This window comes from Dermacentor albipictus, chromosome 2, assembly GCF_038994185.2.
Source record: "Dermacentor albipictus isolate Rhodes 1998 colony chromosome 2, USDA_Dalb.pri_finalv2, whole genome shotgun sequence".
NCBI lineage: Eukaryota > Metazoa > Arthropoda > Arachnida > Ixodida > Ixodidae > Dermacentor > Dermacentor albipictus.
Window position 1 is genome coordinate 3,709,339 of NC_091822.1, and position 14,970 is coordinate 3,724,308.

General features: G+C 47.8%; 1 protein-coding gene across 1 annotated transcript in view; it reads right to left on the minus strand.

The window, feature by feature from the left end:
- Positions 1 to 14,970, minus strand: part of LOC139055854 (proline dehydrogenase 1, mitochondrial-like) — a 370,252-nt gene that overhangs the window by 27,760 nt on the left and 327,522 nt on the right. Inside the window, exon 9 of the mRNA XM_070533417.1 lies at positions 14,508 to 14,600. Within this exon, the coding sequence (XP_070389518.1) occupies positions 14,508 to 14,600 (93 nt within the window). The remainder of the gene's footprint in view (positions 1 to 14,507; positions 14,601 to 14,970) is intronic.

Consider the following 14,970-nt stretch of genomic DNA (forward strand, 5'->3'; position numbering starts at 1 on the left):
GAGATAAGCGTTGTTTTTCAATCAGGCCTTCTAGTAAGGTGTTGAGCCACGGTTACGGAGGAGAGCACGCACTATGTGGCAAGTCACCTATTACTCAACAGTGCTTCCTGCATTGTGCACATGTTACGTTGCTCTATACTTAAAATACAGTGATAAAGCTTTGTGCCAGAAGACTTGTAGTATCAAATGGTGAAAGTTTCACCCACCTTCAGTGACCTACTGCCTGACTTGGCCTCCTGCTCTGCTCAAGAGATGTTTGTATAGAATTTGAAATCATGGCTTTGCGGTCAGTAAATACTCACTGTAATCCTCATATTGTGACACATATCATTATATGATATGAGGCAGACAGTCTAAACTTCAAAGAAGGGCTACTTTTTGAGTTTCAAGGAGCCTTTGTCAGCCCAAAGTTGACCCCGAAGATTAGGTCATGAGGGCAACTGGTCAACACGGTGAACAGGACTGCAACTTGGCGGCCAGCAATCCCTATCCGAGCAGTGCACATACCCCTGACGGCAACAGTGGCGCCATTGGCGATGCTTACGGCTTGATTGATGGCAGGCGTAAGAACTTTTTTTGAGGCAACAACATAGGTTAGCGCTCATTATGGACACTTCGGCTCCGGTATCAATTAATGCTGTCAAAGGAACATCATCTACGTCTACTTCAATTAGGTTCGCGTTAGTGAGGAGCGTCAACGGGGGATTTGGACAGGACGAATGCGATGTAGCAATATTATGATACGTCATCATGCATAGTTCACAATGATATTGGTACGAAACAGCTGCCACAGTGTGGCTGCGCTGAAGAGGAGGAAGACGTCGTGTTCCCGATTGATATAGGGTTGCCATCTTGGCCACCGTTGGCCTATGTTAAATATATCGTAAATAGCCTTGTGCATTGGCCACATGCAACATTATTTGGAGGAGGTCAACGTTCCCCGTACTGCCATGGAGCTTCCGAAGCAGTGGTCGTAATGCTGACAATGAAACTTTGGCTCCTGCTTGTGGCACTTCATCTACGCAAGCCTCTACACCCAAATCCACGACCAACGTCACAATTGGCCCCCCTCGCGATGCTGGTGTATTCACCGGAGTTGGTAGTCCTAATGCTAACGACTGGCTCCCCTTGTACGAACGTGTCAGCACCAGTCACAGGTGGGATCGGATTATTATGCTCACAAATGCTCTTATGCTCACAACCAGCCTCGTCGCTCTAGTTTGTCATTTTCATTTGCTCCCACTATGCCCAACCCATCAACTGACCCTGCGACACCTCTGACAAGACCCCACTACACTCGGTCACCTTCCCCCTCTCGCCATCAATCTCGTTCGCCTCAGTCATGCTGTGCTCCTTCTCTTACATATTCACTGCACCTCCTACTGGAAAACTAGACAGTTGAGCTTCTGGAGGTGGAGTTGCATTGATGACTTAGGCACAAAATCCTCGCTTGACCGTACCCACGAACCACAATCTTTTAGACATTCTTCTTGACAATGCTCCTTTGCATGGTTTGATTGACACTGGGCCACGTGCGTTTATTATGAGTGCTGCTCTTCGCCATTGGCTCAAGAAAGTTCTGACGCCTGCCTCAAACCGAGCCATACGGGTCGCTGACGGATGGACTGTCACTGTTGGCATGTCCTCTTCCCAACATCTCTGAGAGAACCACCATCATTCTTTTCACCATCGTCAAGCACTGCCCTCACAAACTTATTCTCAGCCTGGATTTTCTCGCCACTAATTCTGCCTTCATTGACAGTTCTGCCGGCTTACTTCCCCTTGACTTGCCTCTTCAACCTGTGGACCCACCTCAAATCTGTTTCAACTGCATGGATTTTATTCGCTTCCCACCTAAATCTGTGACACATGTCGACTTACTTTCCGAACCAGCTGTACCTGACAGCAATTACAGTTTTACCGATCCTAGCCATTATGCTTACACATGGTGCTACTGTTCAGGACCCTGTGCTGAAAATTACTGGCAACCGCACCTCCCTTCTTTTTGTCAATTTCGCACTAACTGCCCAAGTCCTGGTACAAGGGATCTCAGTGGCTAAAATTAGTGCTCTACAGGATGATCAGGTCGCGAGGGTTGCAATGTGGGCTTGTTGGTAATGCATTTTCAAGGGGAGTATGGTAGCGCGATTCAAAGACGGGACAAGAAAAGACACAAAGGGACACACACAGCGCTGTGTGTGTCCCTTTGTGTTCTCTTGTCCCATCTTTGAATCGCGCTACCACACTCCCCTTGAAGATCAGGTCGAGCCCTTCACAGTCAAAGCTTGTTGCAGCTCAGCCCATGACGTCATCCCATGATAGTGGCATTGACACTAAGAAGATGGTTTCCTCCGACCTTACAGCTCCTCAAAATGAAGCCCTTTGCCGCGTTCTTGAAGGCTATCACAATATTTTTTACTTTGACAATCGACCCTTAGGCCAAACGTCTGTCACTGTCATGGCCCATCGCATAAATACTGGCGATGCAAGCCCTATTGACCAACATCCACATCATGTTTCTGCATTGGGACGAGCAGGTATCCAACAGGAAATAAAAAAGATGCTTGCAAAGGAAATTATCGAGCCTTCCTGTAGTCCCTGGCCTACGATACTAAATTTTCTACCTTCCTACACTCGTAGCACAGAGCGCTCCAAGAGGACGTAACCAGCTTCCTTGGTAGAGAAAATTGTCTTCAGCTGCCGTCGTCGTCGACTCTCCTCTTCCATCGAAGATGGGACGCCATAGACGTTTGCACTTGGAGAATAGACTTCATGTACACAATATTTACATCAACAGCTATTTACAGTGGGTCTGACATATCAACTCAACGTAGCCGATAGTGCATAGCACCGTTCATAGCACTGGTCAAGCCCCTTTGGTTACACTGGGACTGTCGCCTTAACTCGGCAGAGCCGAAAGTGCAGAGCACCTTTCCTGCACCCGGAACCCCCGTGAGAGGTCGGGAGCCAGGTTTTAACCCTTCAGTTGCTCCTCCCGAATTCACTCACGGCAAAGCACGACACCCCAGTGACCTGATTGGGTCAACTGGGCTGTCACTCAGTCGACACTCTCTCTTACCCTCTCCCTGCATTCCTCGCAACATTCAGAGAGACAGAGGGAGAGAAAGGAACCACCAAACAACAAATAAACAAACAGCATCCCAACCGTCTTGCTCTGCGACAAGTATGGGAAAGTCTCCCGACACTTTGAAGAACACTTAAGGGGAACGAACATCTGCGTCACCCCCTCCTCGCACCTTAATTAAAACCATCGCGCAATGCGTGCCGCAAAGGGCACCCCTGCCGAAGCGCACTCACCGATTCACCATGCCATCTTGTGCATGGTTCGTCTACTCCGGCGGGCCCATAAAACTAAGTGCAGAGATTGGTTGTGTCTCCGGTGCCAGCCTGTCTTTCAAGAGACCGCGCATCGAGTCACCGATCCTTCTGGCTTTAAGTTGCCCCTTTGTACCCCAGGTATGCCCAATGACGCCCTAATGACGCTTTGCCCATGGTACGTCCCAGGTAGGGCGCCTCCGTCCGCGCTTCCGGGCCAAAGAGCCCCCAGCGTCACACCCTTTCCCACGTTTCCAGACAGCACGTGCGACAGGTTAAGATGTCCCGAGGTGGCGACGCGGGATCTCTGCCGCCAAAGAGCGCTTCCTGACTCACTAACCAAGCGGCCAGCTGGTTTTGCTCTCCGCGAAGCCCGAAAATGGCAATCTCCCACAATTCTGGGGCGAAAAAACCTCTCAGCCTCCATGCCATTTGTCAACATCCTTCACAACGATGCATGCCCCTCGCGTCATGTACCGATGCAAATAAACATAATTGTCATTGTCATTGTCATTATTGTTTACCCTCTGCCACGTATTGATGATGCTCTAAACTGCCTGTACGATGCCACCTATTTTTCTTTTATTGACCTACAGTCCCGGCTACTGGCAGATTGCCGTCAGCAACACGGATGAGACTGCATTTGTTACCCCTGATGGTCTTTATCAGTTCAAGGTGACGCCTTTCGGTGTCTGTAACGAGCCGGCCACCTTTGAATGAATGATGGGCTCTTTGCTTCACGGGTTCAAGTGGTCCACCTGCTTGTGCTATCTGGATGGCTCGATTGTCTTCTCGCCTATATTCGACACGCATCTTGATCATCTTTGAGTGATTCTTGACATGTTCCGACGAGCTCCTCACCAGTTGAACTCTTCAAAATGTCATTCTGCTCGCTGCCAAATCACCATCCTTGGACACCTTGTGGATGCAAGAGGCATGCAATCTGATCAAGAGAAAATTCATGCCATTATGAACTTTCCTGTCCCAAAGTCTACAAAGGGCATTCATAGTTTTGTAGGGCTGTGCTCTAATTTCTGGTGCTTTGTAAAGAATTTTGCGACCATTGCATGTCCTCTTACTGACCTCTTGAAGAAAGACATCCTGTTTTCTTGGGTTCCTGATCATGCCACATCTTTTTCGCAGCTCACTAATCTCCTTACCACGCCTGCAATCCTGGCCCACTCTGACCCATCTGCCTCAACGGAAGTTCGAACTGATGCCAGTGGTCATAGCATAGGAGCAGTGTTAGTACAATGCCAGCGCGGACACAATCGCGTTACAGCCTATGCCAGCCGACTTCTATCACCTGCCGAGCGCAATTATTCAGTCACAGAGCACGAGTGCGTCGCTCTTGTGTGGGCAGTAGTGAAGTTTCGTCCACGCTTGTACGGACACCTATTCTGTGTCATCACTGATCACCACACTCTCTGGTGGCTATCCTGGCTCAAGAACTGCATGGGGTGACTCACTCGCTTGTACAAGGATGAAGATTGTTCGTCCTGCTACACCATGGAAGAACCAGCCGATATGGACACTATCGCTTTCGCTTTCTCTGAGTCACAGTTGCTTCAAATTGGCAACAAGCAATGCCACAATCCTTCATCAGGAGCCCTCATCGACCGGCTGGAGTCAACGCCTGGTGATGCCCCCCTCCGGATATTTCTCCTCAAGGAGGGGGCATTATACCGCTGTAATTTTGATTCCCACAGCCTTGACCTTCTGCTTGTCATCCCAGCACACTTGTGTTCAATTGTTCACCGCCAACTTCATGACGGTCTCTTGGCTGGGCACTCGGGCACCTCGTGCACAAACGACCGTGTATGCCGTCGCTTCTTTTGGCGAAGTCTCAGCCACTCCGTGCGACATTACATTGCTGCTCGTGAGCCCTGTCAGTGCAAGAAGCCCTCCCCGTTTTCAGCTGGATGTCACCAGCCAATCAACGTATCGCTCAAACCCTTTTTCCGAGTTAGTCTAGACCTTCTTAGGCCATTTCCTCTCCCGGGCTTCGTAAATAAATGGGTCGCCGTCACTACCGATTACACTACGTGGTACACCATCACAAGAACCCTCCCAACAAGTTGCACTACTGACATTGCTGACTTCATACTCTTCAACATATTTTAGTGCACGGTGCTCCGCATCAATTACTAAATGACCGTCGCCGTAGCTTTCTCTCAGCAGTCGTTGGAGACATTCTCCGTGATATGATATTGGCTTCTAGCGACATTCTCCACCCCTGCTTGACAAAGCACAAATTCAGCATGTCATACCACAAACAGACTAACGGCCTCACGGAGTGCTTCAACGGAACCATCACCAACATGTTTTCAAAGTACACTGTGGCTGACCACCACGCGTGGGATTTTCATATACCATATGTGACGTTCGTGTATCATTAATCGCATTACGACACTGCCAGCTGTTCATCATACTATCTTCTATATGGCCGAGAACCAACGTTGCCCTTGGACACCTTGCTGCACTCGCCTGCACGTTCTGCCACTGAATATGCCTATGACGCGATTGCATGCGCCGGCCATGCGTGGCAGCTCGCCCGCACATGTCTAGAGGCCTCACAGAGCATCAGAGACGCCTCCACGGTTGCCGCCTACGCAATGTGCACTTGTCTCCGGGTCCTCTGGTGCTTCTATGGTCACCCTTCCACCGTGAGGGCCTTTCCAAAAAGCTGCTGTCACGTTACACTGGTCCATGCTGGGTGATTTGACAAGTGATCGATGTCACATAAGAAATCATCCCCATGGACTCCTCAGCATTGTCGCCAGCTGCAAGTGACATTGTTCACATAGCGAGACTAAAGCCCTATCATACACCTTTCACCACGGATGTGTTGCTTAAGCACCGGGATGGTGCTTCTACTGCTGGGGGGTGGTGATGTGGAACAGCTGCCACAGTGTAGCTGTGCTGAAGGGGAGGAAGACGACGTGTTCCCGACTGCTATATGGTTGCAATCTTGGTCACCATTGATCATCATCATCATCAGCCTGGCTACGCCCACTGCAGGGCAAAGACCTCTCCCATACTTCTCCAACTACCCCGGTCATGTGCTAATTGTGGCCCTGTTGTCCCTGCAAACGTCTTAATCTCATCCGCCCAGCTAACTTTCTGCCGCCCCCTGCTATGCTTCCCTTTTCTTGGAATCCAGTCCATCCTCCTTAAAGGGACACTGAAGTGAAAAATGATTTCTTCTGCATTAGTAAATTACCATTCTACAACATCAAAAACACCACTCTTACAACGATTAAACGTTTGGTAAGCCAGAAAAGCACAAAAACGAAATATGGGTGGCGATGCCGACATAAGTTTGCGCACCTGGGGGCTGTGACGTCTTGGATTTTGATGGCATCATCTAGAGCCTACTAATTATATATAGCGGTACAGATTGACTAGACTGTGTTCTAAAGGAACCAAATATTAAACATGGCAAGTTTCGGGAACCTTTGTTCAGCCAACGCGGCCCAAATGCGAAAGCATACTTTGGAACCCCTGACGTCACACTGACGTACCGACGCTGTGGTTTCGGCACGAAATTCAAATACTGATACTTAGATCTTCATTTTTTCGTCTAATAAATCAAACTATTTTTTTTAAATGACTGCCTGCAGGGTTCTCAAACAATGCTTCATTAGTCTAAACTGATTTATTGTTTCGCTTTAGTCTCCCTTTAATGACCATCGGTTATCTTCCCTCCTCATTACATGTCCTGCCCATGCGCATTTCTTTTTCTTGATTTCAACTAAGATGTCATTAACTCGCATTTGTTCCGTCACCCAATCTGCTCTTTTCATATCCCTTAACGTTACACCCATCATTCTTCTTTCCATAGCTTACTGCGTCGTCCTCAATTTAGGTAGAACCCTTTTCGTAAGCCTCCAGGTTTCTTCCCTGTAGGTGAGTACTGGTAAGACACAGCTGTTATACACTTTTCTTTAGAGGGATAATGGCAACCTGCTGTTCATGATCTGAGAATGCCTGCCAAAGACACCACAACCCATTCTTATTCTTCTGATTATTTCAGTCTCATGATCCGGATCCGTGGTCACTACCTACCCTAAGTAGATGTATTCCCTTACCACTTCTAGTGCATCGCTACCTATTGTAAACTGCTGTTCTCTTCTGAGGCTGTTAAAGATTACTTTAGTTCTCTGCAGATTAATTTTTAGACCCACCCTTCTGCTTTACCTCTCCAGGTCAGTGAGCATGCATTGCAATTGATCTCTTGAGTTAGTATGCAAGGCAATATCATCCGCGAATCGCAAGTTACTAAGGTATTCTCCATTAACTCTTTTCCCCAATTCTTCCCAATCCAGGTCTCTGAATATCTCCTGTAAACACGCTGTGAATAGCATTGGAGAGATCATATCTCCCTGCCTGACGCCCTTCTTTATTGGGATTTTGTTGCTTTCTTTATGGAGGACTATGGTGGCTGTGGAGCTGCTATAGATATCTTTCAGTATCTTTACATACGGCCTGTCTTCAACCCGATTCCGTAATGTCTGCATGACTGCTGAGGTTTTGACTGAATCAAACGCTTTCTCGTAATCAATGAAAGCTATATATAAGGGTTAGTTATATTCCACACATTTCTTTATCGCCTGATTGATAGTGTGAATATGGTCTATTGTTGAGTAGCCTTTATGGAATCCTGCCTGCTCCTTTGGTTGACAGAAGTGTAAGGTGTTCCTCATTCTATTTGTGATTGCCTTAGTAAATACTTTGTAGGCAATGGACAGTAAGCTGATCAGTCTATAATTTTTTAAGTCTTTGGTATCCGCTTTCTCATGGATTAGGATTATGTTGGCGTTGTTCCAAAATTCCGGTATCCTCGATGTCACGAGGCATTGCGTATACAGGGTGGCCAGTTTTCTAGAACAATCTGCCCACCATGCTTCAACATATCTGCTCTTACCTGATCATCCCCAGCTGCCTTCCCCCTCTGCATAGCTCCCAAGGCTTTCTTTACTTCTTCCAGTGTTACTTGTGGGACGTCAAATGCCTCTAGACTATTCGCTCTTCCATTATCGTCGTGGGGGCCACTAATACTGTATAAATCTCTATAGAACTCCTCAGCCACTTGAACTATCTCATCCATATTAGTAATGATATTGCTGGCTTTGTCTCTTAATGCTGTTAGGAGTGGCCGTACGGGGTGGCAATGTACCAGCTTTCAGCCCGCTGTACGTGTTCCAATCAAACCAGACAGGGGCCCTTCAGAGAAATGCAAATAAACCGGCAGCCACGTGGCGCGTGGTCAGCTCAGGAATGTGGTACTCAGCCGCGCCACCTGGGACAAAGCAGAGTTCTACGAAGCCCTCTTACGTTGGCTCTGGACCTTTGCACCTGTGTGTGTGTGCGACACGAGTATGTGGGCCCGCCTTCTCCAAAAGGGCAGGTCATCTTCGGTGACGTCAAACGGTGACGTCGAACGATGACTGGACGAACGTTTCCGTTTGCTTGGAATCAAGAGCTTATAAGCAGCGGTTGCCAACTGCTAGGAAGTGCTCGTCGTCAGGAGTTGAGTGCTCGTTGTCATGCTAGAAATGTACTCGTGAGCTGTGTGTTCGTAAGCTGTTTGCTGTATGTTAGTCTTGCAGGCTCCATATGGGAGTCGCGCCAGACTGCCAATGTATCTTGCTTAAAATGTAAATACTGCTAATAAATCCTGCTCGCCTAGTCCTGTCGACCCAAGGCCCTCCCTACAACTACGACCGCTCCAATCCCTACAACTGAATGGCAGCGGTGAGATTGGCCTACGGCTCCTAGATCGGCCTATGGCTCGTAAATCGGCCTACGACTCGGAGACAGCAATGGCAGCTGACGGACGTTGGCACATGGTGACCGAACGGCATCCTGATCAAGTTGGAGGTGACTTGGGATTGACCACCTCTTGCAACTGACTAAATACGGCAGAGAAGGACTGGTGATATGGTGCTGCTTCAGTGGGTAAGCGTTTGGTTTTGGCTGTAAGATTTACCAGGCTTCAATTTCGCTGTGTCTGTTGATTTGATTCGCTGGGATCTTTTACTTGTATTCTGATTTGCGTGGGTATCGCAACAAGTATTGTGTGACAGCAGAGCCAAAGCTTAAAGTAGCGACCATGGTCCTAATGTGTTTGACGAGAGCTGACCTGTTGTGGTTGTGTGAAGAGATTGAGGTAGACGTAGAGGAGGACTTGACGGAAGCATAAATTCGTAAGGCAATTCTAGAAAGTAACAATGATTCGAAATTCATAGAACAAATGGGCAAATGAATTCTGAGCGAGAAACGGGAACAGGAAGCAATTAGGCAAGAACAGGATGAATTTAGGCAAGAACTGGAAGAAGCTAGGCAGAAACTCAAAAGGATTTCGCAGGAAGAAGGCCTAACAGAAGTAACGAGGCAGTACGTTGCTGCATTGAATAATGAGATTCGATGTTTTGAGCAGTTATTCGAGCAAAGTCAACAGCGGCTTGAGAAATCTGTAGGCTGGACGCAGCGAACGTGGGAAGAAGTAGATAATAGATTTTGCTCAAAAGCCGACAGAAGTAGTAGTACCTGTGAGAGTAGCAGCATGTTCACAGGTGAACTCGAAGTGCTAGCAGCTAACGATGCCTTAGTGGCAGCAGAGGCCGTTAAAGGCCAGAGAGAGAGCGACGAGGTGCTGTGCCAACAGAGGACTGTAGAGACAGCTAGGCCAGCTGCGAACAAATTGGCACAGTTACCGCGCGTGTGCGTGGTATGTCATGGTAGCGAGGTCGTTGGCGAGGTACAGAATACTACGACTTGTCAGACGCGAGCACCCATGTCGAGTCAGGTCTGCGTGCCGAAGTGAGGTGCCAGCTGGACGATGCAGTTGAGAGTAGTTCTCGGGATGGCGAGCTCCGTAGCTCACGAGAGAACAACTGCATTGTTCAAGGATCAGTGCGGCTCTCCGCCAGTCTAGGTAGCCTAGAGATGAATGATTTAATTAGGAATCATTCGGACTGTGCACATGAGACAGCGATCGAGACCGACGGGTTGTGTGTCGATGCACAGCGTGAGCTGGGCAATGCAGTAGAGGGCAGTTCGCAAGAGTGCGAGTTGCATAACTCGAGTAAAGCCTGCTGCATTGCGCCAGAGTCGGTTGAGCTGTCCGTCAGTCGAGGCAAAGATAGAGTCGATTTAAATGATAATCACTCAGACTGTGCGGGTAAAAGACCGATCCGGGCCGATGAGATGTGTAACGGCCAGCACGAGGCGCCAGAAGGCGACATGAAAGAGAATGCAAAGAGAAAGCACCGCAGAAAGAAGCGCCCTAAAAATAGGAATGCGGTGACTAATCTAGCACCGCCAAACACGGCAAGAGACCCACAAGGGCAGGGTGCGGAGAAAAGAAAGGTGCGGTCATCACGGACGATGTTGACGCATCAAACACGTTTGAGCTACCGGTCCAAGGGGGACCAAGAAGCATGTTCTGCACGGACGCGGATAAAAGGCACGAGGCAGTTAAATTCCTCGTTGTTCCGTCGTTCTCTTCGAATCTCAGCGTGCAGTACGAAGAAGCGCAAGGTGGCAAGACGAGACCAGGTGGGGAGTAGCGACGCGGTCAATCGAGGTCATGATGAAAGCGGGGTGCCAGGACGCAAATTGGCAGGGGACTGTAACGTTTTGGGGGAGCTGATAGTGAGTCAGCCCTTTTGTTGTTCCTCAGTAGCCAGAATAGCTTTAAAACTGCGACCACCTCGAGTACGGCTCAAATAGTATGAGTCAGTTGTAAACGTTTGGAACGGGAGGCGAAGGCAACTTCTGTAGAAGTGAAACATGTTGTTTTGTTTTATTTTTTGAGCATCGGATCATTTTCGCGATTTAAGTTTCTTTCATTATGTAAAAGTATGAGCTTTGTTTGTGTTTTGTTAGAGAAGCTCGAGATTTGAAAGACGCGTTTTTTGTAAACATGTAGTATCGCGAGGTGTTCATTAATAAGTATATAGGCTTTCTTTTTTTGTGTGCGTGCAGAACCTGAAGGTCACGGTTATCGTTGAGAGGCCTATCGTAACGCGTGTGTTTTAGTTAACCTTCTTTTCTTTTGTTTTTTATTTTCTAAGGTTAAGCGCGTAGGTATTCAGTAAGTGCGTGATTTGCACTGAGAAGAGCTCTTAGGGCCATTAGCGCGTGTCCTGTGTGGACGGAGTGAAGCAGATTGTTAATGACTTGGTTGTGCTCGTGTGTGTCGAGGGCAGCCGTATTCTGACTTCTCTAGTACATGTGTGTAGAGCTAGTTAGTAAAAGACACATTTGTTTAAAGGTTCCTCTGTGTTCCTCTGTGTTGTTGTTTGGTTGATCGGTTAAGGAACGTGTCCTGTGTGGATTTAAAGGAACAAATGTGAGTAAGCGTTGCAAGTACGCGTTTGGAATAGAGACCACAAAGCTAGCGCAATTGTATTTACGTACCTGTGGAGTTGGCCAAACGGTTCAGTGGCAGCAGTACATGAGATAAGTATGCCCCTGTGATAGGATAAGAACAGGCTGTTCGCGAAGTTAGGCTGCTTAAGTTATGTTTGGGTATTGGTGTTTGAAAGCCTTCAGTTTAATTCTGTGTAAACCTTTACTCTTGTGCAACGCGATGGTCGGGTTTGGTCGAACTCAAAAGGAACGTGAACGCTCCCTTTGGCGGCACAAAATTTTGGGGCAAAATTTGGGGTTTCCCAGTTGAGTGACTTGCACTGAAATTTTGATAGGAGGCCTGGTGGGTTAACAGCTAATTCCGGGCGTTTGAACGCTGAGCGGTATTGTGTTGCCGGGTTGACTCTTCTGTGCCAGTTGTTGTAAGATGGTTGAAGGCATTCCAAGTACGCAGGGGTTGCAGAGAGCAAAGCCATCGTCTTGCTCGCCAGCCATTCTCTTCCTGCCCAGCGGTTGCCAGCACTGGCCAGGCGAGATTTTCCGGGCCATGGAGGAGCTGTTAGGAATGGCCGTACGGAATGGCAATGTGCCAGCTTTCAGCCCACTGCACGTGTTTGAATCCAACCAGACGGGGGCCCTTCAGAGAACTGCGAATAAACCGGCAGCCATGTGGCGCGTGGTCAGCTCAGGAATGTGGTACTCGGCCGTGCCACCCGGGACAAAGCAGAGTTCTACGAAGCCCTCTGATGTTGGCTCCGGACCTTTGCACCTATGTGTGTGTGCGACACGAGTATGTGGGCCCGCCTCCTACAAAAGGGCGGGTCATCTTCGGTGACGTCGAACGATGACTGGATGAACGTTTCCGTTTGCTTGGAATCAAGAGCTTATAAGCAGCGGTTGCCGGCTGCTAGGGAGTGCTCGTCGTTGGGAGCTGAGTGCTTGTTGTCATGCTAGAAATATACTCGTGAGCTGTGTGCTCGTAAGCTGTTTGCTGTATGTTAGTCTTGCGGGCTTCATATGGGAGTCGCGCCAGACTGCCAATGTATCTTGCTTAAAAAGTAAATACTGCTAATAAATTATGCTCGTCTAGTCCTGTCGACCCAAGGCCCTCCCTACAACTACGATCGCTCCAATCCCTACAATGCATACATCTGATTTTTGCCTATTCCTAGTTTCTTCTTTACTGCTTTTAGGCTTCCTCCGTTCCTGAGAGCATGTTCAATTCTATCCATATTATACTTCCTAATGTCAGCTGTCTTACGCTTGTTGATTAACTTGGAAAGTTCTGCCAGTTCTATTCTAGCTGTAGGGCCAGAGGCTTTCATACATTGGCATTTCTTAATCAGATCTCTCGTCTCCTGCGATAGCTTACTGGTATCCTGTCTAATGAAGCTACCACTGACTTCTATTGCACACTTCTTAATGATGCCCATAAGATTGTCGTTCATTGCTTCAACACTAAGGTCCTCTTCCTGAGTTAAAGCCGAATACTTGTTCTGTAGCTTGATCTGGAATTCCTATATTTTCCCTCTTACCGCTAACTGATTGATCGGCTTCTTATGTACCAGTTTCTTTTGTTCCCTCCTCAAGTCTAGGCTAATTCGAGTTCTTCCTATGGTCACTGCAGCGCGCCTTGCTGAGCATGTCCACATCTTGTATGATGCCAGGGTTAGCGCAGAATATGAAGTCTATTTCATTTCTAGTCTTGCTATTCGGGCTCCTCCACGTCCACTTTCGCCTATCCCGCTTGCGGAAGAAAGTATTCATTATCCGCTTATTATTCCGTTCTGCAAACTCTACTAATAACTCTCCCCTGCTATTCCTAAACCCTAGACCTATTCCTATTTATCTGGTCACCGTTCGCCTACAGTAAATATATTTGAAATAGCCTGGTGCATCGGCTCTATGAAACAATATAAAGACTAGCAGTTGTCATAGATTTCAAAGCATTCTGTTTCTTGACACTTGCTCCTGGCCGATGCTACGGCTGTTCTGAAAACTACAGAGATGTTTTTTAGGATACGCTCTCTGGTAGCAAACTGTGCCGACAAACACAATTTTCACCCTGGTGGGGGCGATGCGGGAGGAGCCTTTGCTAGGCACAAATGCTTCCCATTGGTCTCTGTCATTGTCCTCATGAATGGTTTTGTTTGCTCAAACTGTGGCCATTCCCCACTTTTTACATGTTTCCTCTATTTTCCTCACCAGAAGCAGCACACACTTTGCGGCCATTTGGTGATATGAGTGTCCCATGACGACACAGGCAAAAACACTGAGGAAGCGATCATCTCCAATGACCCCCCCCCACAACCTTGGGGCAGCCAGTGGATGAAACGCTATGTTCAAAGTAGTGATAAGCAGCAGTGAAGATGGCAAAAAGGTTGTCACACAAGGAGTTGAGTAGGTCTGGCAAAAGTATGCAGCCGCAGAATTAATGCCCCGACACGGGGTTGATCAACGCAGATGCGCCTTTGCTGCAAAATCTGCTTTCTGAAGAATTGTTTCAATTGCTGAATTAGGAAGTGCTTTTTTTTATGCTACTAGTATTATGTACGGATGCCAACACACACACGCGCGCACAAATTGTAATGGACATACATGCAAATACAGCAATAACTGTGCTTCTATCTTTAAAAACAACATCAAGCCAGTGCTTCCAAGGGAACCCCGCACTCACAATACATGTCCTGACCACAGGCAGCGGACAGATACCAGTAACTGTACATCAACCCTCGCACCCAGTATAGTGTGCAACAATAGCATATGCACATGATGCAGAATAGCGCACTTACCTTGGCAATGGTGTGCACCCGGCGCATCATGTTGCGGAACATCTCCTCTTCTTCCTCAGTCAGGGCTGAAACAATCGGTTCCATGCGCCCCGTCTGCAGTGTGGCACAAAGAAAAATAAGAAACGGATGGGACGAGAAGAAAAAGCTAAAAGCTGATTGGTCACCATAAATCATAACAGCAGTAACAGAGTGATTTCAATGAAAAAGAACATTATTTAAAAACATTTTGTGCGCAAACAGACAGGGACAAAGAGAGGAGCAACACAAGGACGAGCACTTTCTAACAACCAGTTTTATTTTCGAAGAACTTCCTGCTTAAATACCCACAGATCTGCACGATCTAGTCAAACAGAGCATGCCTATAGCGCATATAAGTCTTGAGATAAAATGCCGTGGACCAAAGCCCCTCTGTCAACATAAAAACATCAAGGCGCATGTAACAAGCACTTACGATAAAAATACG